Source organism: Mauremys reevesii, linkage group 1 (genome assembly GCF_016161935.1).
Source record: "Mauremys reevesii isolate NIE-2019 linkage group 1, ASM1616193v1, whole genome shotgun sequence".
NCBI classification, from domain to species: Eukaryota; Metazoa; Chordata; order Testudines; family Geoemydidae; genus Mauremys; species Mauremys reevesii.
The window spans coordinates 262912430-262937710 of NC_052623.1; the positions used below are offsets into that span (position 1 = coordinate 262912430).

General features: G+C 44.9%; 1 protein-coding gene across 1 annotated transcript; it reads right to left on the bottom strand.

The window, feature by feature from the left end:
- Positions 1-27: 27 nt before the first annotated feature.
- CKAP4 (cytoskeleton associated protein 4) lies at positions 28-13042 on the bottom strand. Its single transcript, XM_039520783.1, has 2 exons — positions 12321-13042; positions 28-3616 (listed from the first exon to the last, which is right to left on the bottom strand). Exons 1-2 carry the CDS (start codon positions 12681-12683, stop codon positions 2282-2284), a joined length of 1698 nt encoding a protein of 565 aa, XP_039376717.1. The 5' UTR covers positions 12684-13042; the 3' UTR covers positions 28-2281.
- Between the last annotated feature and the right edge of the window lie 12239 nt (positions 13043-25281).

Here is a 25281-nt window from a genome sequence, read left to right on the forward strand (position 1 = left end):
CAATAAGCAACATGAAAAAAATCAAAATACAATTCCAAGTGTTTATTATGTATTAAAAATACTGTAAATAAGCCATACAGTTCACTTCACAGTAACCTAAACAACTGTTAAAAACTTGCAAAGGAAAGTCAACAAGAACAGTGCAGTTCAAAAAGTAACAACAAAATTATCTCAATGCAGTGCATCCACCTCACTTATTAAGACTTAGTTGACTTATTAGCAACTTCTCACTATGTACAGTGGGAACAGCATTACAGATGGCTGGGTATTTTATTATTAAATATCGGAGGAGACTCCCTCTTTACCTCTGCTGTTCCCAGAAATTACCCCTTTGGGAGGTGCTAATTCTATTAATCATTCTCTAATGCAGCCAAAGAGTTGGCTAAGATAGGGCATGCAATAGACTCTCTGTAATGTGGGCTAGCAGATATCCCCATGTACAAAGCGGTCTGCACCTAGGCATAAATACCTTTGAAAAACAACCTTTGAAAAGTAAACCTCAGAAAGAAAAGAAATCAGAAATCCTTTTCTAGGGTACAAACCCCCAGAAAGTTCCATGTTCAAGAGGTTCTTAGAGTGCTTGAAATTCTTTAATATTTGACACATATTCTGTTCTCAGCCAAGCTGAGGCTTGCTCCCACTCCACTGAAGTCAATGACACACTTCCACTGACTCCAGTGGTACAGAATACAATAATACTAATTAAAGTCACTGTCACCTCAGGGGCAATCTTGAAAGGCATTTTATTTAGAAACAATTATGTTGGTATCATTCTGAATCTTCTCTTCCTCCTCCTGTGGTATTATTAGCAGGCTTAGGCCTGGTCTACACCTAAAACATACCCTGGCATAGCTACGTCAGTCAGGGGTGTGACGCCCCTCGCCCATGCAGCAACATAGGTATGCTGACAAACCCCCACGTTTGTGTGCTAACAGAAGAGGCATAGCAAAAGTCACTGGGGGAGGTGGTGTTCCTACACTGGCAGAACAACTCCTGTGTCAGTGTATGTTGCATCTACACTAGGGGACTGTGCCGGCATAGGCGGTGGTGTTTTTAGTTCGTCTCCTCAGTCTTCCTCACTCAAAGCTCCGATCATCTCCACAACAACTAACCGTGATATCACACAAAAGGAATTAGGACTTCAAGGGAAAGATTCTGACAATTTAAATAATCTCAGAATAACATGGCAAAACGTTACTGAGCTCTCTGGCAATGAATTCAATTCAGATTCCCCCTCCCAGCCATGCTGATCTGTACATGGGGGTTTGGAGGAGCTGGGGAAAGGGGCATATGGGCACAAATGTGTGTGTACTCTTTAGCAGTGCCCTGGAACACCCCTCAGCAGCTCTCGGCTCAGGTTTTTTGGAGATCTAGAGTCTGTAGTTGCCCTATACTTCTCCCAGCTCCATGAGTTCTCCTGTGTGCTGTTATGCATGCATGGCAGTCAGAACTTGCTTCTTTCCCTACCCTGTGGAATAAGCTGAAAAAACAGATGAGTTGCCTCAGGCCTAGTCTACATGTAAAAGTTTTACCAGCATGACTATTTTGATTAAGGGTGTGTTTGGTTTTAATCAAAACAGTAAATACCACTAAAAGCCCTAGTGTGGATGCAGTTACAGCAGTATAAGGTACCTTATGCCAATATAGTTACTCCCCTTCCACTATGGGAATAGCTAACCCAGTATAAAGCACTTTTATATCAATATATCTATGGGTATATCTACACTACAGCTGCTACAGTGGCACAGCTATGCATTGTAGCTGTGCCACTGTAGCATCATAGTGTAAATGCTTTCTACAATGACAGAAGGGTTTTTTCAGTTGATGGAGAGATGGATTAACTACAAGAGGTGGTAGCAAGGTCACCAGAAGAATTCTTCTTTTGACCTAGCTGCATCCACACAGGCAGTTAGGTCAACCTAATTACGTTGGAGAGAGCACATTTTTCACAGCCCTGAGCGATGAAGGTAGGTCGATCTAATTTTAAGTATAGACCAGGCCTATGTCTACAGTAGGGATATTGTGCTGCTGTGACTATACCAGTATACTTAAAGCAGTACAGCTTTCTAGTGTAGACTAGGCCTTAGTAATTTACCCTACTCACCCACCTATCCATCCAAACACAAAACTTTAAAAAATGAAACTAAACAGGAGAGAGATCCAGGAACTAAACAGAACTGTCTCTAATTATGTGTCCTTGTTTTCTTTGGAGGTGTCAAAACACTGGGTATACAAAAGCTATTCTTTTAAATTCAATAATTGCACAATTAGCACTGTTCACTTAAACTTTTTCATGTATCTTTTCTACTTTCATAAACAATCTATCCAGATCATTCCTCAGGTCATCTACCAAACTCTTCACGGACTCCACGTTGTTCTCATTAGTTTCTATTTTCACTGAGTAAGCAACTAAACTATCTACTGCAGTTCTTATCATTTTCAAGTCAGATTCGACTTGATTGACAAAAGATCTTAATTTGTCTACAGAGTCTTCTACAGAAGACAGTTTTTCAAGATAGTCTTGAGATTGTGCTTGGCCCATCTGAGGCTTTTCTTGATCCAGCAAAGCACTAACTTGTTTCTGGATGTTATGAAGTGCATCAGCAGAGTCTGGTAGGTCACTCACACTTCTTCTCAGTTCATCAACATCATTGTATAATGTGAGCTGAGATTCACTAAGACTTCGCACAGTGTCTGCTATTGAATGTACATCAACATCTGAGGTACTACGTAGAGATGCAATGGCTTCCTCTAGAACAGCTAGCTTGCTTTCATACTCTTCGTGCTTAGAAAGAAGTGATTCCATCTTTTCAGTCTGTTGAGCATCAGTAGAACTTAGAGACTGAAAATGGTCTTCTACACGTCTGAATCTGAATTCAAAGTCTTCCCTGTTCTTTTCAAGGGTTTCTAACACATTTTTGGAGAGTACATTTTCTTCCTGTTTGTTAAGGTTGGCTTTAATTTGCAGTAAATCTTCATCAAGTCTTTTAATCTCATCAGGGAGCTGCATAATGGATTCTTCAGCTTTAAGAACTTTCTCTTGAAAAGCTTTTAATGAAAGGTGTTCTGTGTCTGCAGTCTCTTTGAACTTTTCAAGTTCCTGTTTGAGGTTGACTAATGCTTTGATTTCAGTATAAACATCAGATTCCATGGACTCTATTGTACTTTTCAGAGACTCTATGGCCTTTTCTTTGGTTTTCATGGATGTTTGCATCTCATCAACAGCATCTTTCAGCGCCTTTAATTCATGTTTATATACATCTGTTTCTCCCAGCGAAGCCACCCTTGCTTTCATATCGTTGATTTCATTTTGGCTCCTTTTCTGGACTTCAGTGAATATGGCAATGTTATCATTGATAGACCTGGTCAACTCTGTTAATCTTTCTTCCACAGTGTTTTCAAGCGACACAAAGTCTCGTTCTCTTGCGTCCTTTACCACATGGATGCCATCAGACAGGTCTTTCAGGATTTCATTTTGTAGTTTTTGAAGAACTTCACTGATTCGATTTATTTCACTCTCCCCTTGTTTAACACTCTTCTCCGTAACTTCTTGTTTATGCTGAGCACTTTTCATCGTGGATTCAAAATCTCCAAACATGGCTTGAAGGTAATGCACCTAAAAAACAGAAATCCACATATTTGCAACTTAAATTTTCATCTTATGTTAGTTGATAAGGATGTTGCTATCTACCTAATTTACTTATAACCCCCACTATTGTAGTGTCTGAGCACCTCGGAATCTTTAATGTTCCCTCCCTCAAAGCATTCTTGTGATGCTGGGAAGTACTACTCCTCTACCCCGAGATAACGCTGTCCTGGGGAGCCAAAAAAATCTTACCGCATTATATCGAACTTGCTTTGACCCGCCAGAGTGTGCAGCCCCACACACCCCCAGAGCGCTGCTTTACCATGGTGTATCCAAATTCATGTTATATTGGGTCGTGTTATATTGGGGTAGAGGTGTATTAGCAAATAGGAAACTGAGGCACAAAGAAACAACAGCTTGGGCTACACTGAAAAGTTATACCAGCATAAATGTGTTGGAGAGAGGTGTGAAAAAACACATCCCTGACCGACATAGTTATGGCTGACAAAACCCTCTGTACAGATGCAGGCATCTTGACAGAAGAATACTTCCAGCCAAGTGGCTAATGTTGCTCAGGGCAGTGGTGTTCCTACACTGGCAGAACAACTCCTTCCATTGATATAGGCAGCATCTACGCTAGGGGGCTATGCCAGCACAGCTATGCCCAGCAGGGGATGGAGATGGAGCTCTATGCCCAGGGGCTGCGCTGAAGAACCAGTGTCTGGAGTGGGCTCTGTCCAATAGAAGGACCAGTGCTCACGGAGTGCAGCCTTCTGCTCCCGTCCTGACCCCGGCCCGTCAGTGCAGACAGCCTTTGCAGGGAAAGTGGACAGACTGGTATTGATAAAGGGTTGGAGTCAGGAGGAGAGCTTGTCCTGTACAGGCTCTCTCAGGAAGGGGAGCAGATGGGGCTGTGTGCCCCCTGGCTGTGCTGACGGGCCAGGGTCAGCAGGGGAGCGTCTCTGAAAAATTTCCAGGTCGTGAAAAAGCCAAAATTGAAGTGAAGTCTGTAAAAACCAAATAGTTAGGGTGACCAGATGTCCCGATTTTATAGGGACAGTCCTGATTTTTGGGTCTTTTTTTTTAAAATATAGGCTCCTATTACCCCACACCGCCGTCCCGATTTTTCACATTTGCTGTCTGGTCACCCTACAAATAGTGGCTTTTTCAAAACCCAGGAATTCTTCTGAGAATATGAAGGGCTTTGCCTGTTTGGTATTAGCTGATGATCTCAGTCCAGCTCCCTGTCCAAATCACAAAAATTACCTCCACAGTTGGCTATGACTGGCACATTTGTTGGCAGTCTCAGCTCAGAGGCCAAGGCATCAGTGGGCATGAAGACTGAACTACCTCTCCCTAGAACAAGGATCTAGGCCTATGAGTGGGGAAGCTTGCACGGCGATTGCCTGGCTGGTCCCATTCTGTGGATAAACAGAATTTCAGTCTTTGGGTCTATGAAGGCGGCATGTTCCACAAGCACAATTTTTAAAAAAGTGATTTTAAAAACTCATGCTGACTTCAGTGGGGATCCCGCACAAAAGAACTCTTCTAGGTTTTGGCTGTGTGGCAGTGGTGAATAATGCATGCTACAGGAGTCCTGGAGACACTGTCTTGACTCATTCCCCGCTGTACATGTGGATTGTGCATTAATCGGTACTGCCACACAGTCTGTCAGGTTTATTGATTAGATAAGCTGCTTCAGAGCTGGTTTCATTTTGTAAATAACATTATTAAATGGATGCACTTAAAAGAAAATATCTTATTTTTAACTATAAAAGGCCAAGTCCTGAAGTCTTCATTCAGCTCCCGAGCCTGCAAACACGTCCCACACAAGTTAGCTAATTAATTCAGTTACTAATGAGTACGTAAGTTATTCAGATACATGTTTGCAGGTTTGGGTGCTCAGGTTGAACCTCCCTTGGTTTCAGTGGGAGTCTGAGCTGAGTAAGGACCGCAGGATTTGTCCAAAAGTCTTTGAATTTTGTTTTAAGGGCAAACATTAAATGATCTACTGTTGACAGGTCCAAGTAAACTTTACAGTTGACCTGCAAAGGAAACATGGTTTTACTATCCTTTTTTTCTTCAGTATGTATAGAGGAGTAAAAGGTTTCTCCCCATCCTCCAATTTTTTTCAAAGTCTACTAAATGTATTCCTTAGGGCTTGTCTTCACCACCGCACTGTGCCAATGTAGCACGTCTGGTAAAGACGTGCTATGTCCATGGAAGAGCGCTCTCCCGTAGACGTAATTACTCCACCTCAAGGAGAGGCGGAAGCTATATCGGCGGGAGAGCGTCTCCGACTGACACAGCACGATGTACACAACGCTTTAAGTTGATGTAACTTACATCACTCGGGGGGGGGGGGGTTCACACCCCTGAGTGAAGTAAGTTACATCAACTTAAGCAATAGTGTAGACAAGCCCTAAGAAACACCAGGAATAATATATCTATTTCTTGTTTTGCTGGAGCACCAAGGGGAGTTTTCTCAGCCTTCTGTTGAAGGGATAAGAGTATTCGAATCTTTAACAAAGACATTATTTCTCCCAAACATTTGTCAGGTGTCTGAGGTAAACGAGTGTTAACAAAAAGCAAAATTTTAAACAGCTTGTTCAAAAATCAAATTCCCTCTCAACTGCTCAAGTTTAAATCTAATTTGATTATGTTATAATCTCACTGCTTCTTCAGTTCAGGAAAAACAGAGTGGATAAGACCTGATATTTCTAATAGAAAAATAAGTAGGAAAAAACCCACTCTTGAATCCTACCCTGCTCATGCCTTTAACTCCTTACCCCTCTCACATCAAAAAAAAGTCCCAGGTCTCCTTTATATATCATAAAGAACCAAAAAGGGTGTGTGTGTGTGTGTGTGTGTGGTAGTGGTAGTGGTGAACAGAATCCTTTCCTTTGCAGACCACTTTTAAAACTTAAAGGAAGGATTACATTTTAAGCAGTTTGTACTCTGAAGATCTTATGAGACTAGAAAGAAATTAAATGGGAAAATGTGGATAATAATGTTAACCATTGCCACATAGCAATTTGGGTATTAAATTGATAATGTGGTTCTATCAGTAGCTACCGCCCAGTGGTCTTTCAGTCTGATTTTACCATATACAGAGGTTTTCACTACAGATTTTTTTTCTGTATCTCTTTAAACTTGTCATGTCACACATCAGATGTTTATAAGCCTTACATAGGGCAGGGAAACTATAGCTCATCCAACTCCTCTTGGAGATACAGCTGTAAAATTAAACTAATGTGCTAAATTCATCCTATTAACTAACCTATCTCCGATTGTTACTGTTATTGGACCAGAGAATCTGGCTCTCTAATGTCACAATATGGCTATCCATGTCAGTACTAAAATGCCAGATATGGCCAGTGGAGGAGTCTCTGTAACTGGAAGTCTTTAAAACATGATTTGAGGACTTTGGTAACTCGGTCAGAGGTTATGGGTCTATTACAAGAGTGGGTGGGTGAGGTTCTGTGACCTGCAATGTGCAGGTCAGACTAAATGATCACGATGGTCCCATCTGGCCTTAAAATCTGTGAGTCTAGGAGTCAGATCCCCACCCTCTTTCCTGACATAAGGAGAAGGGTGTGTGTCAGGGCATGGTAGAATGGAGCTCTACTATGCCTGATTCTCCTCTTGTAATGACCCTAATGGACCATATGCCAAGTGATGTAGATTGAAGCTGTTCCCCTGCACCTTTAACTTACTACAGGGCCATGTGGTTGAGAATCAGACCTCTGATGTAACTAAGAATCAAGCTGCCCACAATAGTCAAGCTAGACCAATTCCTAATTTAATTCATCTTAATATGTACTCAGCCCATTTACTCTAAACAACGGCTAGCTGGTCCCTACATGAACCCTTTGCAAGAAAGGTATGAAACCCTAACTTCAAAATAACAGGTCATATTCATTATAAAACAAGGGTTTGGAATGACTTTCATTCAAGAAGAGGCTAAAAAGATTAGGGCTGTTCAGTTTAGAAGAGAGATGACTGGGGGCGGAGGGGGGAAGAGAGACATCATAAATGTCTAACATCATGAATGCTGTGGAAAAAATGAATCAAGAGGTGTGTGTCTAGCTGTGCCCCCAAAGACATAGATTTCAATCAGTCTTTGAAAGGCTTAATATCAGATATAAGACAGAAAAATATTCTACTGACAACCAGTTTTCTCCTTGAACCAGTCATGTTAACATATCAAATAATCTTAGCTCCTCAGTCTTTGTAGTATAGCACAATTTACAAACTACAACTTTCCTCTCATTTCCCTTCCCTTCCTACAGCTGTGAATAGCAGATGAGCTTATATAACTCTTATTTCTGACAATGGCTCTGGTATGGCAAAAGACCAAAGGTGGGGGCGGCAGAGTTTCCTCAAAGCAGCCTGAACTGGCAGTGCTGTATAGCACAGGATCCTATAGTGATATAAAACCATGAATTGATCTCCTCCCTCTGCCTTTCATCCTTACGTTAGAAATGCATGCCTAAAGTTAACCATCCCGGATATACATGTAGGTGGAGTTTTATTTCCCTTTGGAACTAGAACGCAGATATAAGAGCTGCCATACTGGGTCAGATGATGGTCCATCTTGCCCAGCATCCTGTCTCCAACAGTGGCCTGTACCAGAGCTTCAAAGGGAGCATACAGAACAGGGCAATTTTGGAGTGATCCACCCATGTCTTCCACTCCTGACTTCTGGTAGTCAGAGGTTTAGGGTCACCCTGAGCATGGTTGTGTCCCTGACCATCTTGGCTAATAGCCATTGATGGATCTATCCTCTATGAATGTACCCAAGTTCTTTTTTTAACCCAGTTATACTTTTCAACATGAGAGCATCCCAAGGCAATGAATTCCACAAGTTAGCTGTGTGAAAAAAGTACTTCCTCTTGTATTAAACCTGCTGCTATTAATTTCATCAGGTGACCCTGGTTTTTGTATTGTGGGAATGGGTAAATAACACTTCTTTATTCACTTTTTCCATGGCATTTGTGATTTTTTTAGATCTTTATCTTATCCCCCCTCCTTGGTCACCTCTTTTCTAAACTGAACAGTCCTAATCTTCTCTCCTTGTATGGAAGCTGTTCCAAACCCTTGATCATCTTTGCTGCCCTTCTTTGAACCTTTTCTAGTTCCACTATATCCTTTTTGAGATTGGGCAACCAAAACTGGACACAGTATTCAAGGTGTAGGCACACCTTGGATAACTAATTACTTAAAACATCATTTGCGCGCCTCTCTCTCTCAGAGCCTGGTATTAACTTGTGATTTTGGCCACAGCAATGTAGAGATGAAGGGATCACATTTTACATATCCCTATGCTTGGTAGGCTCAGGACAAATTAAGGCTGGGATTTTCAAAGGGAACTAGACACCCAAATCTCATAGATTTTGAAAATCCCAATCTAAGTATTCAAACTAGTAGACCATGGTAGATGGGATGGTATGTATGGCTGGTATCCTCTCTCTCTGCTGTGCAAAAAAAAAAGCTGCTGCTATGTAGCTGCTGAATCGCTCTGTCAAGCGGCATCTCTACACATATGGTGACAGTCACAAAAAGGCAAAACAGGCTCCATGATTGCCATGCTATGGCATCTGCAATGATTTTTGCCCATCAGGCACTGGGATCTCAACCGGAAGTGACGCTTATGCTTCAATAACCTCAGCTTTCCCTTTGATAAGCAAAGGAAGCATAAAAGAGACACTGCCTGGCATTACAGGACCTGAACTTGAATTGCCGTCTTTCAGAAAAAGCACTCCTTAAAAATGTCTTGTTGCTACAGGAAAAAATATTAGCCCTGGGAAATGATGGCTGTAACAGGCTTTTCAAGAGGGAAATGATAGCATGGTTATGTCTAGAAACTTAGGCGTAGTCTACACTACAAAGTTACACCTTGTCTACACTGCCACTTTACAGTGCTGCAACTTTCTCACTCGGAGGTGTGAAAAAACACATCCCTGAGTGGTGCAAGTTTCAGTGCTGTAAAGTGCCAGTGTAGACAGTGCACCAGCGCTGGTAGCTACTCCCCTTATGGAGGTGGGTTTTTTATAGCGCTGGAAGAGCTCTCTCCCAGCGCTCTGCCGCAACTACACAGCAGCACTTTAACGTGGCTAGTGAAGACATGCCCTGCGGTCAGCTTCACTACATTTCTCAGGCTGTGAAAAATTTCACACCTTATGCAGCGTAGTTAAGCCAACCTAAGGCCCAATGTAGACATCACTAGGTTGACGAAAGAATCCTTTCCATCCCTGAAATGTTTATGCTACAGTGACACCACTGCAGCATTTCTAGTGTAGCCATAAAGAACTCTACTTTCAGCGAGTGCTTGGTGAGAGAGGGACAGTATGTGTAGAAGAAAAACTAAAACTTGAATGTTGCACTTTCTTGGTTCTCTCTCTTTTGTGCTCACACAGAACACACAGCAGCCAGCCCCTGTCTGTTGAGTAAGCAGAGGACAGAAATTGATCTGAATTGTGTGCCAACAAGTTTCACAGATCAGGACTCCTCTTAGTTTAAATCTCTTGTCAGTTATTACAGGACAAATAGGCTTGTGGTGATGGCACTGGACTGGGACTCAAGAGATCTGGCTTCTGTTCTTGGCTCTACCATAGGTTGTCTGTGAGACCTTAGCCAAATCACTTAATCTGGCTGAGCCACAGCATCCAATCTGTTAAATGGAGAAAACAATACTTCCCTTCTTCACAAGGATCATAGAATCCTTTGGAAAAAATGAATCAAGAGTCTGTGAGTTGCTCAGGTACTGAAGTGATGAGTGCCATAGAAAATACAATATATAATTATATAACTACTTAAGTTCTTACACTGTGGCCATGTAGTATATTCCTATGTCATACATGCCCAGCTTTTGATCCCAAAATCTCCCTTCCCCCATATAGCTTTAAACAAATATTAGGCAAATTAAAATGTTGTGCCTGTCAAGCTCGTCAGTACCATGTGAACTTGAAATCCAGTCAGCATGAAAAACTGAGATCTACCATCACATATTCATTGTAGGTGTTTTTCTTTCCCTGGTTGCTGTGTAAAAGACACACACAAACAAACAAGAAACTGACCAACTAAACCCCCTATCCTGCACACTGACCTATGTGGGCAGACTCTTCACCTACATGGAAAATCCTCATCTCCATGGATCAGCTTACAGTTTGAGGCCGTAATGATCACACAGGGGAAACAGTGAAACTGAATGACTATACACAGGGTGCTCTCAGATGAACAAATGCAAACTGAAGAAACCAGACCTATTTTTATTCTGGTCCATTTCAGTTATAATAATCTCAGGTGTTACTGTATGTAAAACAACTTTCTAACAGAAGTGTGATTTTTATTTTAAGTTGACAGTATTTCTAATGTTTGTTTAAAAGGTGAAATATTTTAAGCCATCCTGAAAGGTGTGGGACATGCATTGCACTGCCGTGCCTGAAAACCTAGCCTAGAAGCTGATTCCATTTGAGCAAAAATAGCATCCTACAGTTTCAAGGAAAAGGGTACCTCTCTGACCAATTGGGCCACACCATTTGCTGACTACCGTACTTCATTACACTTCTGTGGACACCAGTTGCAACAGAAGTCGCTGGTCTCATCCTCTTGGCTGGAAATAATGTACGAATTTAGCAGACACTGTAAGCAGTAAAGGGGCAGCCAATCAGCAGTATTGGTGCTACCTCTATTGCTTTTAAAAACAGGTGGGATTTTTGCTTTTCATAGTATGCAGCAGATTCAACTGCCACTGAAAGTTTCAGGAAAATAAGAGCGATACTCTGCATAGTCAAAAACAGCGAAAGCAAATCATGCTCTGCTGCTATTTATGGTGTAGTAATATCCAAGATTACTTCGGTGTAACTCAGGGGTGTGAATAAGCCACCCCCCGAAACAACATACATTACTCTAACCTGAGTGCCAGCATGGACAGCGCTAGGTCAGCAGGAGAGCTGCTCTGCCCCCGACACAGCTACTGCCTCTCCCCGGGGGTGGATTTATAGGGCTAGTCTACACTGGCAATGCTAAAGCGCTGCCGCTGGAGCCGCACTTTAATGTGGCTTGTGTGGTCACTGCGCAGCGCTGAGCTCTCCCAGCACTAAATAAAAAAAAAAAAAAAAAAAAAAAAAACCTCCACAAGGGGCATGGCTCCCAGCGCTGGTGAACAGTGGTTTGAGCATTGGCCTGTTAAACCCAGGGTTCTGAGTTCAATCCTTGAGGGGGCCACTTAGGGATCTGGGGCAAAATCAGTACTTGCTCCTGCTAGTGAAGGCAGGGGGCTGGACTCAATGACCTTTCAACATCCCTTCCAGTTCTAGGAGATTGGTATATCTCCAATTATTACCTTTTTTTTATTACAGTCTACACTGGCGCTTTACAGCCCTGAAACTTGCTGCGCTGGGAATGTGTGTGGTTTTTTTCACACCCGGGAGCAAGAAAGTTGCAGCGCTGTAAATTGACAGTGTAGTCAAGCCCTTAGCCAGGAGCGCTCTCCCCATCGCCATAGAGCCTCTTCACCAGATGTGCTCCAGCCCCTGCAGCTGTGCGGATGCAGCGTTTCTAGTACAGACTAGCCCTCTGCCTGCTTATGCCTCGCGCCAGCACCGCCTTGCCTCCAGGCTTGGCCTGTCTTAGCGCAGTACTGCCACGCGCTCCCTCGGCCTTCACAGCAATGGAGTCTTCAAAGTTTGGGGAGTCCTGGCAAACTCCGCGAGCGCCTCCTTGCCCTTACCTTCTGCGCGACTCCCTCCAGGGCGTGAGCCAGCTCCTCTCGCTGCCGCGCCCAGCCCTCGTGGCGCAGGCTGAGCTGGCTGACCTCCCCCAGGAGGTGCCGCACGCCCCAGCCCGAGAAGGCGGCGGCTGCCACCAGAGCCAGGGAGAAGAGCCCGTGAAGCGCCTTGCCCAGGCTGCAGGGGGACGGGCGGCCTCCCGCCGCTGCGGCCGCCGCTCTGCTCCCCTTGGCGGGAGCCGCCGCCTGCTGCTGCTGCTGCTGCTTCTTTGCCACGTCATCCGCGCCGCCGGAGTGGGACTGGGCTCCCTTCTCCGAGCCCGCCGAGCCGCTGCCCTTGCTGCTCCGCTGTCTGGCGGCGGACATGCCGGGTGCGGGGGAGCGCGGGCGGCGCCGCTGCTGCCCAGCGAAAGAGGCCGGCGGCGCTTTACGCTGTTTGATCAGCGCGGGCTCCGCGGGAAGGGCTCAGCGCTGCGGGAAGGAGCCGCGCTCGCTCCCCATTCAGTTCGGGCAGAGGCTATGGGGTAGGAGGGTGGGGTGACTCCAGCCACGCGAGCGAAGGCTTCCCCGCCCTGCTGCACACCCAGCACCGCCTCCCCAGCCCGGGGAGAAGGGGGAGCTGCCACGCACACCGAGAGAAAGCAGCCAACCAACCCAGCTCCAGTCCCCCGCGGGACCTCACAGGGGAGCCATGCACTGCTGCAGCGGGGAGAGGAGAGAGTAGCAACCCCTGCTCCTTGCCTCTGTGGCATCTTCCGTTTGAAGTCTGTTAGCCAAACTATAGGGGAGGGAGCCAAGCCTACAGTTAACGCCCTGTCTACACTGGCAAGTTTCTGCACAGTAAAGCAGCTTTCTGTGCTGTAACTCCCAAGGTGTGCACACTGCCAAGCCACATAGTGTGCAGAAACTGCACACTTGTAGCACAAAAAAAAACCACATACTGATGAGGTGTACAGTTTTCTGTGCTTGGGTACAGTGCCGCTGTGACAGTGTAAACACCCTGGCAATTACAGCCCTGCGATTGGCATCTGGGAGGTGTCCCACAATGCCTGTTCTCACCTCTTCGGTTTGCACTCTACTGCCCTGCCCTCAGGTGACCAACTGTCAGTCTCACCCCATAAATTCCTTTGCAAATTTGAAAGTCCCCTCCTGTTTGCTCGGTGATGCGTGCAGTGGTCTCAGCGCATCTTTCCAGGCGGCCATGCCTGCTCCACGCACCAGGCAATCCCCCACTTGGAGCCGTGCTGAATTGCTGGACCTCATCAGCATTTGGGGAGAGGAGGCTGTTCAGTCCCAGCTGTGCTCCAGCCATCAGAATTACGATACCTACAGACAGATTTCACGATGCATGACAGAAAGGGGCCATGACCGGGACACATTGCAGTATAGGATAAAAATGAAGGAGCTGCGGAACATAAGGCACAGGAGGCAAACTGCTGCTCCAGTGCTGTGCCCATGAGCTGCCAGTTCTACAAAGAATTGGATGCGATACTTGGTGGTGACCCCACCTCCACTGTATAGGCCACTGTGGATTCTTTGGTAGCTCGTGTGCCAGTCGAGAGTGGACTGAGCCAGGGGGAGGGGGAGGCAGAGTATGATTGGGAGGTCAGAGATGCATGCAGCCAGGAGCTCTTTTCTACTCTGGAGGAGTCTAGCCAGTCACAGCTGTCAGATGTTGCGGAATTGCAAACAGGAGAGGAGGCCCCTGGTAAGTGGATTTGATTTTGGGAATTGGTGAACCGAGTTGTTGGGGGCAGGAGGGTTGTAGAAAGCAGGTTTATCTCCCACCACATGCCTAGTCTGAGTGGCAGAACAGGCTATTGATTGATTCCCTCGCTTCACGGGAATCTCCCTCAGAGATATCCAGGAAACACCCATGGAGATATTAGGTAATCTGCTGCCTCAGGTTTTTCAGTGGAGCTGCTTTGTTTCTTGCCGCATTAAGGATAACTTTCCTGCACCACTCTGCCGTCATGGGTTGGGGGACCATTAGTGCACACAGGCGAGCCGAATAGGGGCCAGGGTGGAAGCCACAGTCTTGGAGCAGACCCTCCCTTGATTTCCTGCTCACCCTCAGCAGTGAGATATATTCCATAATGATCACATCCTGTGGAAAATGTGGGGACAGGAATGATTATCAGGCCCTGCACTGCACCCCTCTAACAGCCCTGGTCTCTGGCTGTTCAAACTCAGCCTCCAGGCTCTGAGCCTTTGCAGTCCAGCTTTGCAGTCCAGCTCGACGGCTTTGCAGTCCAGCTCGACGGAAGCTTTCACCCTTCCTTTCACAAATATTATGGAGCCTACAGCACATGGCAATAAGCATAGGAATATTGTCATCGGCCAGGTCCATCTTCCCATAGAGACAGCGCCAGTGGGCCTTTAAACAGCCAAAAGCACACTCAACAGTCATTCTGCACTTGCTCAGCTTGTTGTTGAACTGCTCCTTGCTGCTGTCAAGTTGCCCCATGTATGGCTTCATAAGCCATGGCATTAAGGGGTAGGCAGGGTCTCCCATGATCACAATGGGCATTTCGACTTCCCCTATGGTGATCTTCTGGTCCAGGAAGAAAGTCTCTGCTTGCAGCTTCCTGAGCAGGCCAGTGTTCCGAAAGATGCTTGCATCATGCACCTTTCCGGACTAGCCTGCATTAATGTCTGTGAAATGCCCACGGTGATTCACAAGCGCCTGGAGAACCATTGAGAAATACCCCTTGCAATTAATGTACTCGGTGGCTAGGTGGTCTGGTGCCAGAATTGGAATATGCGTGCCATCTATCACCCCTCCGCAGTTAGGGAAGCCCATTTGTGCAAAGCCATCAATAATGTCATGCACATTGCCCAGAGTCATGGTCTTTCAGAGCAGGATGCGATTAATGGCCCTGCACACTTCCATCAACACGAGTCTAATGGTCGACTTTCCCACTCTGAACTGGTTAGCAACCGATTGGTAGCAATCTGGAGTAGCCAGCTTCCACAGTGCAATCGCCACATGCTTTTCCAAAGGCAAGGCAGCTCTCATTCTCATGTCCTTGTGCCGCAGAGCTGGGGCAAGCTCATCACACAGTCCCACGAATGTGGCTTTCCTCATCCAAAAGTTCTGCAGCCACTGCTTGTCATCCCAGATGTGCATCCCGATGTGATCCCACCACTCAGTGCTTGTTTCCAGAGCCCAAACGCAGTGTTCCACTATGGTTAGCACCTCCATGAATGCCACAAGTAATCTTGTGTCGTAGGTACTACGTGTGGTGAGATCAATGTTGCACTCCTCTTGCCTTTGTAGTTTAAGGAATAACTCCACTGCCACTTGTGATGTGTTGGTCAGAGTGAACAGCATACTGGTCAACAGTTCGGGATCCATTCCTGCAGCCCAAAGAGGCAGGGTACGCAGTACACAAACTGTTGAAAGATGGTGCCAAATGTGGACGCAAGCACAGGGATTGCTGGGGTGCGAAGCACAGGGCCACCGAGAGCGGGTTCGGGCCCCGGTGAAAAAAATTTGGGGGGCCCCCCAGCAAGGGCGGACCGGCTAAACAGGGCTGGGGAAGCTGGGCCCCGGGCCCCCTTCCAGACCGCTGGGCCCCGGTAATTTGTACCAGCTTCCCTCCCCTCTCGTCCACCCTGGCTAAGCAATGCATCACTGAGCATTGGACATAAAGATTCATCTTTAGTGAAAGATTATGTCATGTGATGAAACTTCCAGGAATATGTCAAACCAAAACTGGCAGCCCTACCAGCCTTGCCAGCCCCAAAAGTCAGACCTGCCCCAAAGTCAAGAAAATGAAAATAATGATAAATTACATTGTTTTTTGCATGTGGCTTTTGATTTTTTGAAGTCCTCCTGCCCAGCCCCAAAGTATTTGGGACAGTAGCAGTGTTGCTAACTCTCCTAACAATGAGATGATTGTGGCCCCCCACTGCAAGTGCTCTCGGTTGGCTGCCAGATGATGCAGAGCTGCCAGCTTCTCCCAAACCATAAAAAATCGAATGAATGAATGCTGGTCCCTACACTCCACAGCCCCCAGTGCAGCCCCCAGACCACATACATTCTGCCCTTTGCTCCTCTTGCTGTTCTAAGGGTTCTTCCCCCAGACTCCAGGTCTGGGAGGGAAGATCCAGCATGTCCCTTTCTCCCCCTTCCCAGGCTGAGGAGACGGGCAGCTCCAAGGGTTCTTCACCTCCGCTCCCCCTTCCCATGCCTGGTGTTGCAAGATGGAGAGGGGATGGGGAGGAGCATAGAGCAGACCAATCACTTTGTTTCACAAGAGGGGAAGAGGAACCAGACCTCTCTGAGCTGCTGGGGACTATCTGCTCCTTCCTCTCCCCATCCCTCCCCTATCCCAAAATGCCTCTGGGTTTCTGAGGGGAGAGATAGCAACTTATCTCATGCAGCAGCCCTGATTGGCTGCCTTCCCCATTTCCTCACCTCCTGAGCAAGAGCAGCCAATCAGAGAGAGCTTTTCCATTGGCAAGGCTGGCATGGCAATACTGCAGTTTTCAGTTTCTTATAACTTTACCAATCTTTAACCATTTGGGCTGAAACTTTCAATACTGGGTGGCTGCTTCAGACTGAATTTTTTTAAAATGTCATTTCCAAGAATGAAGTTGGGGGAAATAATATGTGATCATGTATCATAATGAATACACAAAAGGGGGCAATCTTAATTCTGGTACTTCCTAACTATTGCGTGTTTGACTTTGCAACCTTATCGTTCTTGTAAAATAGGGATTTTTTATGAAATATATACAGAGAGAGACCTTTACACTGCACAGCTGTCCCAAATTGGATGGAAGATGTCCTCATTTGGGATTAATTTTAAAGTTGTTTAAAAAATTTCTCTCTCTAATGCTGGATGGTTTGGTGTGTGTGGTTACCTTTTAAATGTCTTAATCTATTTCTGAATCCTCAAATGGTCCTAGAGGGAGTTGGCATTTTTCAGAGGAGATATGGCAGGGAGAGGGAGATGATTTTTCCTTTTTTCTCCATTAATTCCATCTTCCCCTTCCCCCTCCCCTTTGTTGGACTGAATATAGAACAAGTTGGAAAATATAAAAAATTGGGAAATATTTCAAAACTCTTTTGAAATTTTGCTATATTTTCACCCTTTTTTGACCAGCTCTAGTTCTAGCTCAGGGCAACCCTTGTAGATAAACACCTTCTGATGTACAGTATATCTATCTGTTTTGCTGTTTAGCCATGGTGACTTTTATGACATTTAGAGCCCAATGAAATCCCTATTCCGAGGGATTTCAAGTGGAGTCAGGGCCAGCTCCAGCGTTTCTGCCGCCCCAAGCTCTACTGCACCACTTCATTCTTTGACAGCAATTCGGCAGCAGGTCCTTCCCTCTGAGAGGGACTGAGGGACCCACTGCTGAATTGCCGCCGAAGAGCCGGACGTGCCGCCCCTTTCCGTTGGCCGCCCCAAGCACCTGATTGCTGCACTGGTGCCTGGAGCCAGCCCTGAGTGGAGTTAGTGCACCTATATACAATACCTTCATCTGTACGGTGTATGTCATTAAGGCCGAGGTGTTTTATTGACTCTGCTTCTGTGGTTCTGGGCCTCAATTTTTAGGAGTAAAACTTAGTTTTGATTCAGTGTTTAAAAGGTCGTCTTTGATTGTTAGAAACTGGTATTTTCTGAATCCCACTGTTTAACAGCACAAGGAACAACTGGACAAAGTTATTCATACACTGTCGGCCAACATGCATCACTCTTGGCTTGGAGGGCCCATTTCTAGCAGCGAGCTATCAACTCAGTCTTGCTCCATCAACCCACATTAGCCCTTTGCCTCTCTGCTGGTACTGCACAGGGATGCCAACTGTAACATAGTAATAAAAATACGTACAGAGCATTCCACATTTTTCAGAAAGTGCTGCATGAACATTATAATTACTTGACCATCCCTTTGATGTAGGGGAATAAGTATTCTTTTCCTCATCTATAAAATGTGGCTACTGAGATGGAGAGGTTAAGTGGCTTGTCCAACCCCACAAGGAAATCAACTGGCAGAATCTGATTGGAAGTAATGACTTCTTAGTCAAGTGACTGCTGCTCTGAGCACTGTCAACAGGCTGCAGAGGGACCTGGATCCACCACTATTCAGTTGTGACAGAAGGCCCAAGGATAATGGTGAGAGAAATGGGGGAATCTGGAGGATTTTACAGAAACTTCTATGAACAGTTTGGTCCCTCTGTTTAGAATGTGTGGAACCAAATTTCTGTCTGAAATATAATTTCTGACCAGCTCCTTCACCAGTTCTCATAGAGGTAGGAAATATCCGTGACATAAGGTGAACTCTACCAAGCACGTTCAAGACTGCCTCTAACTTCAATACAAAGTGATGAATAATTTGGCCTGATTCATCACTGCCCTGTATGTTGTGCAATCATTTACCCCTGTGCAGAGTGGATGTAAAATGCTTCCATTCTTATTTAGTAGCTTTTTACATCCATTTTGCATCCTGCCTGGAGTTAATAACTAAACAATGAATCAGGCATCAACAGCAAACTGGTTACTAGACCACAAATGGCAGCCATGGTGTTTTCAAAGTTGGTGGAAAATAGAAAAAAGTAATGAAAAATGTTACTGTCCCTCACTGTTATTAACCATGCCATTCAATATGTATTTTTCTTTCTGTGTGAACACATCTGTTAAATTGCGTACACAGAAAAATTAATCCAATCTATGGCTTGTATTAGTCTGATTCTAAAGCAGCATTGATCCATGGCTGCATAGGGACAATATTTGCCCTTACTGAATTTCTTCATGGGATGAAAAAACATCACCTGACTTTGTGTAAAGCATCCAGAGAACCAATGAAAAAAAGCACTTTATAGCCCAAATCCTGCAAATATTTAAGCATATGTGTAATGTTACTCATATGAGTGAAGATACACATTGTTTAAGTATTTGCAGGATCCTTTACAATAGGATGCTTTCTACAGCTACACTTTAAAGTTTAAACAGTCTAAATCTATTGTGTTTCTAAAGCAAATTTGATTTGTTCCTTTCTATTTTACTGATATGTAGCTTTTCTTGCTTTGTGCTTTAACTACATTTCATTATGGAGAGGCACACCATGAACAGAGGTTCATTACATGGGTATGCATGAAAAAAAATTAATCCTGAGGAGACAATGGTTATGTGTTATCCTTTACCTGTTCACTTTGAATGTCGTAAAAGAACTACATTGGATTGTACGATTGTACTATCTTGGCTGAATCTTAACTTTTCTTTTGCCTGTGTATTGATTCTCCTCTGCTTTCCTATAAGGATGTGATGTTTGTGCTAATCTTTCTTGGTTTGTGTGACGCTGGCAGCCAGGTCAGATCCAGGCCACAGGCCAATTCACTAGTGTATTAGAATAGATCAAAATGAGTGTAAATGTTAGAATGTATTCAGGTGTTTAAACTTCATGAAAACTAGTGGAATGTTACTTGTATTGTTTTCACTTATCTGTTCCTATTATAATGTAATAGAAAACATTTACATTGTATATACCCTAGTAACTAAATAAGCTATCAAAGAAATCTTGTGAAATGCTAATGAAGGATTTAAGGACTTTAACAGAAAATGCTAATTTCAAACCCAGTGGCCATTACAAATGATGGTCAGAGGTCAAAAGACTAACTCACTGTCATCAAAGGAAAAGTCCATGTGGGTAGAGATACTGTCAGCTTGTCTTCTGTCAGAAGAAGATACACAAATGAATTCAAAGAACAATCCTTCATCTCTGAACTGTATGGACTCTTACAGGGAAGACACAGTCACTTCCCAGCAGGGCTGGTGAGGCAGGGCGTAGGGGAGTGGGTCTCGGGGAGGGCCTGGGGGGGATGCTGGGCTGTGAGGGGGCAGGGAAGATCTGTGTGTATTGGGGCACTAGGGAGTTGGGATTCTGTGTGGGGTGCTGGGCACTTGTGGTGGGGCTGTGGGCAGGGGGGCGCTGGGCAGGGGGGCACTGAGTAGGGTGCTGTGCATTTGTGGAAGGGTTCTGGGGGTGCGTTAGGCATAGCAGGTCAAGGGAGTGCTCTGACCATAGGGAGTTGGGGGGTGTTCCTGGTGGGCAGGGGGTGGGCTGTGTGATACAGCATGGGCACACCCCCCCTCCGAGGGGAAGGGGCATGCTTGCAATACAGGGCCGGGCAGGCTAGTGTGCATCTGGCAAATTCTGGTTTGTAAATAGTGCCCTTGCACTGGGCTGGGTGGAGCAGGAAGGCCCCTGCCATGCCATGCCCCATTGCCCCTGGCTGGCCCCTCAGTCTGGGGATCAACCCTCTCTTGCCATGCTCCATTGTCCCTATTGGGGCCCACAAATATGTTTGGCGCCGAGCCCACAAAAGGTTAATCCAGCCCTGATGAATCTAGAGTTAATTTATTATAGAATGGCTGCCAGTATTGTCTTTGGTGTAAGATCTGGAGTGCCAATTGATCTGGGGTAAGTGACTGGTCTCTTCTCTTGGCACTAGGAGCAACCTGGTATGGTGTGATTTTTGGTTTAAAGAACCTTTTATCATGAAGTTCAATTTGCTTGGGTGGCAGGATAGACTGGATAGTCTGAGGGGACTGCCTATGACTCCATGGTAAGATGGGTATAGTTATCCAGGAGTTCATATTTGTTACTGGCTTGGTGAAATCTAAAGATAGAATATACCACCTACTTTGGGGAGTCTGCCCTGGCTTCTGACTGTTTGCTGAGGGAGACCGTCACAGTTGTGAGCCACTCCAGACAGCATGACAGCTTCTCTTAGAAGTTTTGATTAATATATTAATTCTGCAGAAATTTTATATCCTACCTTAAGTGCTAGGAAAATATTTAATCACATTTTTTCAAATTAATAGGAATAGAATTAAGTTTACTTGTCATGGGTCAGTCCTCTGCACCCAGAACATAATTGCAATAGAAGACCCAGGGATAATGGTGGGAGGGAAAATGAGGGAATCTGGACTATCTTATAAATAAAATAGATGAGCAAGTGGAATGTTGACTTCAATCTTTGTCTAAATTAGCTTTCTTATGCTGTAGGCTGGCAGAGTATTTGGGGAGGCCCTAGAAAAGGCAACAAGTGAGTTTGTTGCAGCATCCTAAAGCCTAATTAGTAATGGACCTTCTCCTTCAAAGACTTTTACAACACAACCTCAGACATATTAGCATCATGGTAGATGATGCATAAGCTTAAATAATCAAGGGAATTTTCACTGTTAAGCATCTGGGGATGTGAATGTGTTTCATGTAACAAGAGGATAACTTAAATTCTACTGTATTTCCTTCTCCAGTTGGGACATGACAGGGAAAATGTTTTTGCAGGGGTGGGAGAATTGTCTTACTCCAAGGAATGCTTCTGAAGGGCACAGCAAACTGTTATGTTTTGCACCACAGACACACAGAAGTTAGATAAAAACATTAATACTCTTGCAGGAAGGTTGCAGCATAACACTACTTTATTTCTTAGAATTCAGAACACACAGAATACAGAGTAGGAGAGAAAACAGGCTGCTACCTAAGGCAGCGAGACACAGCTCACCTCACCTTACTGTAGGCTGACAAGGTAGGTAAGGTAATATCTTTTATTGGACAAACTTCTGTTGGTGAGAGAGACAAGCTTTCAAGGCACACAGAACTCTTCTTCAGGTCAGGGAAAGGTACTCTGAATGTTACCATCTGTCTGCAAACCGACTCTGCTAAGCCCAGATTGTATATTGCCTTATAGAGCTCCATAACGAGCAAGCAGGACCAGGGTTAAAGTGACAGCTTGTAATTTTTAGTTTTCAATAGACCCCCACAAACCAAAGATAGTCCAACAAAGGTTTATCTTGTGGCTGTGGCATGCTGGCTGACTTGATGTCATTTTCTGTGATCTCTCATTATTGAGGCTCTTCCTATGGTCTGATGCAGACTATTTCTTTTGAAGCTGGGAGGCCATCATTCCTACAGCTTCACCTTGCCTCGTGACATGCTGAGCCAAATTCCACTCTCATTTTGTACTCCTCTAAATGATGACAGAGAAACATGGTGACAGTTCTGACAAGGAGGGGAGGGTGCATTGGCACAAAGATGCTGCAACTTCATTTGTTTGCTATGGGGAAAAGCACCTAAGAGGCTATGCTGGCTGAAATGCATGCACAGCAAGGGTGCTCAGGAAGTTCATTGATGCATTTTTCCCCTCAGAGGCACTCACATGCAAACATCCTATGGAACCCTTGTGGGAGTTAAAGCTGCACACCATGGCAGGAAGAGGCACCAGATGAAAGGAAGAGGCAGAAATACTGTCTGCCTCCCACCAGTCTGAATTCCTCATAGGATGCAAGAAACCTAGGTGATGCAGGAAGTGTATATTTTAAACATCCCTACACCAGCTTTTTTGAATTTGCCCCACTGTTGAGCCTATTACCAAAAACAGGCCTGAAGGTGCCAAGAAATTCAGTGTCTTAACATCCATCTGTTCGAGTTAAGGATAGTCTGTCTGGCTCTGTCTGACCCAACGATTATTTAAGTATTTATCCACAGCAGATAGTCATTGGATCAGAGAGAGTGACTCAGTAATCCAGTGGTTAGGGCATCCACATGGGAGACCAGAATCTAGTCCCCCCGCTCCAATCACTCGTTCATTATTTATCCAGAGTGGCACAGCTTTAATAGGAGAGATTGAGGGAGCCCCCCCCCCACCAGAATAGATCACAGTGGAGCCTAAAACTGGGATTTAGGTGCCTAGGTCAGAGGATTAGGTGCCTAAGTACCTTTGTTGATCCCACCCTTATGTCTGACTTTCAACAGTCTCTGTTCTCCCTTGCAGCTGAACCAGTTTAGCATGAATAAAGACTATTCAACTGTCAAACTCTGAAATCTAAACCAAAATTCAATATATGTATTATTTGAGTTATCTCCAGTCCTAATTCCTCTGTCTTTTCTGCAACAGAGTCCATGCTCCAGATTTAAACTATACGGTTGTGACATTGCACTCTATGGGCTTGGCTACACTTACAAATTTGCAGCGCTGCAGCAGGGTGTGAAAACACACCCTCTCCAGCGCTGCAAATTGCGGCGCTGCAAAGCGCCAGTGTGGTCAAAGCCCCAGCGCTGGGAGCGCGGCTCCCAGCGCTGTACGTTAATCCCCACAGGGAGGTGGAGTATGGACAGCACTGGGGCGCTTTGACTACACTTAGCGCTTCAAAGCGCTGCCGTGGCAGCGCTTTGAAGTGTAAGTGTAGCCAAAGCCTATATGATTTTATGAAAGTATGCTGATGAGTGTGAATATAATGTAACTAAAACATGCTTCATGCAAAAGGTCTCTTGTAAAGTATCATTACAAAGCTTATAATCTACGGAGTGTGATCATCCTATTTGTATAAAGGTATCACTCTTGTATCTGAAATTAGAAATATGAAATATAACTCTGAGGGCCTATTGTAATTATGCAAAGTGCAGGCCATTAATGGTGGTTTGGAATCTTGATGGCTCCCATCAACCAGGACAATTGACTGTGGATTACTCTGTTTGCAGGCAGGCCTTCCTGTGAGTCAGCCTGGGAGGAATGGAGGCTGGGGTCTTACAGTGACATGTGATCATGTCAACTGAACTGGAATCCATCTTTAACCTGGTGTTTTTCCATTGAGAAGGAGGGGTGGGAACCCAGAGGGACAAAGGATTCCCACCTTATGCAAAAGATATATAAATAGGTGGAACAGAACAAAGGGGGAGCCATCATGAGAAATCCCCTAGCTACCACCCGAGCTGGAACAAGGGCTATCACCAAGGGAAAGGATTGTGCCCAGACTAGGAAGGTGTCTGTGAAAGAAACTTACTGAAACATCTCTGAGGGTGAGATTTTGTCTGTATTCAGTTTTATTACTGTATTAGACATAGACTTGTGTGTTTTGTTTTTCTTGGTAATTCACTTTGTTCTGTCTGTTACTACTTGGAACCACTTAAATCCTATTTTCTGTATTTAATAAAATCACTTTTTACTTATTAATTAACCCAGCGTATGTATTAATACCTGGAGGGGAGGGGCAAACAGCTGTGCATATCTCTCCATCAGTGTTATAGAGGGCGAACAATTTATGAGTTTACCCTGCATAAGCTTTATACAGGGTAAAACAGATGTATTTGGGGTTTGGACCCCATTGGGAATTGGGCATCTGAGTGTTAAAGACAGGAATACTTCTTAAATTGCTTTCAGTTAAGTCTGCAGCTTTGGGGCACGTGGTTCAGACTCTGGGTCTGTGTTGGAGCAGACTGGTGTGTCTGGCTCAACAAGACAGGGTGCTGGAGTCCCAAGCTGGCAGGAAAAGCAGGGGCAGAAGTAGTCTTGGCATATCAGTTGGCAGTTCCCAAGGGAGTTTCTGTGATCCAACCCGTCACAACAGTCTTTAGGGAAAGCACTATCTTTCATTATATACTGTCTAGCCTAGTGGGGCCCTCATCACTGTCTGGTGCCAGTTGCGCTATCACAGTACAAATAATAAATTTCAGCTGAGCCTCTCAAGTCTCTATAGGAATTGAACATTTTAATTTTCTTGTAAGAGGTGTTTAGTGTTTGTTTTTAATACTCTACAAAAATGGGTAAACAAATAATTTTAACTAACGCTAATTTAAAGGGAGTGAATGGTATCCCTGGAAGGAGAAACTGTGAGTTCTCAAATGGCTAGGCATTACAAATGGACTTCTCCCTGGCTGTTTTCATGAAAAGAGACCTTCCCTGAGGTGGTTGTATCCCAATGAGATGCAAAACTAGGACACTGTAAATAAACAAGCATGCATTAGAAATGTTTTCTTCCTTGTGGAAATCATCGGATTAGGCTATTGAATGTAATCCCATCTAATGTCTCAGAGTGAGGGACACCAAAGGCAAGATTGACTGGTGGGATGCATCTCTTGGAAAAATAAGCACTTATTCAACCAGGGGGCTAGGAATCACAGCATGCATGATTTCCTTCGCACACCTTCAGCTCTTATTAATCAGTTTTCT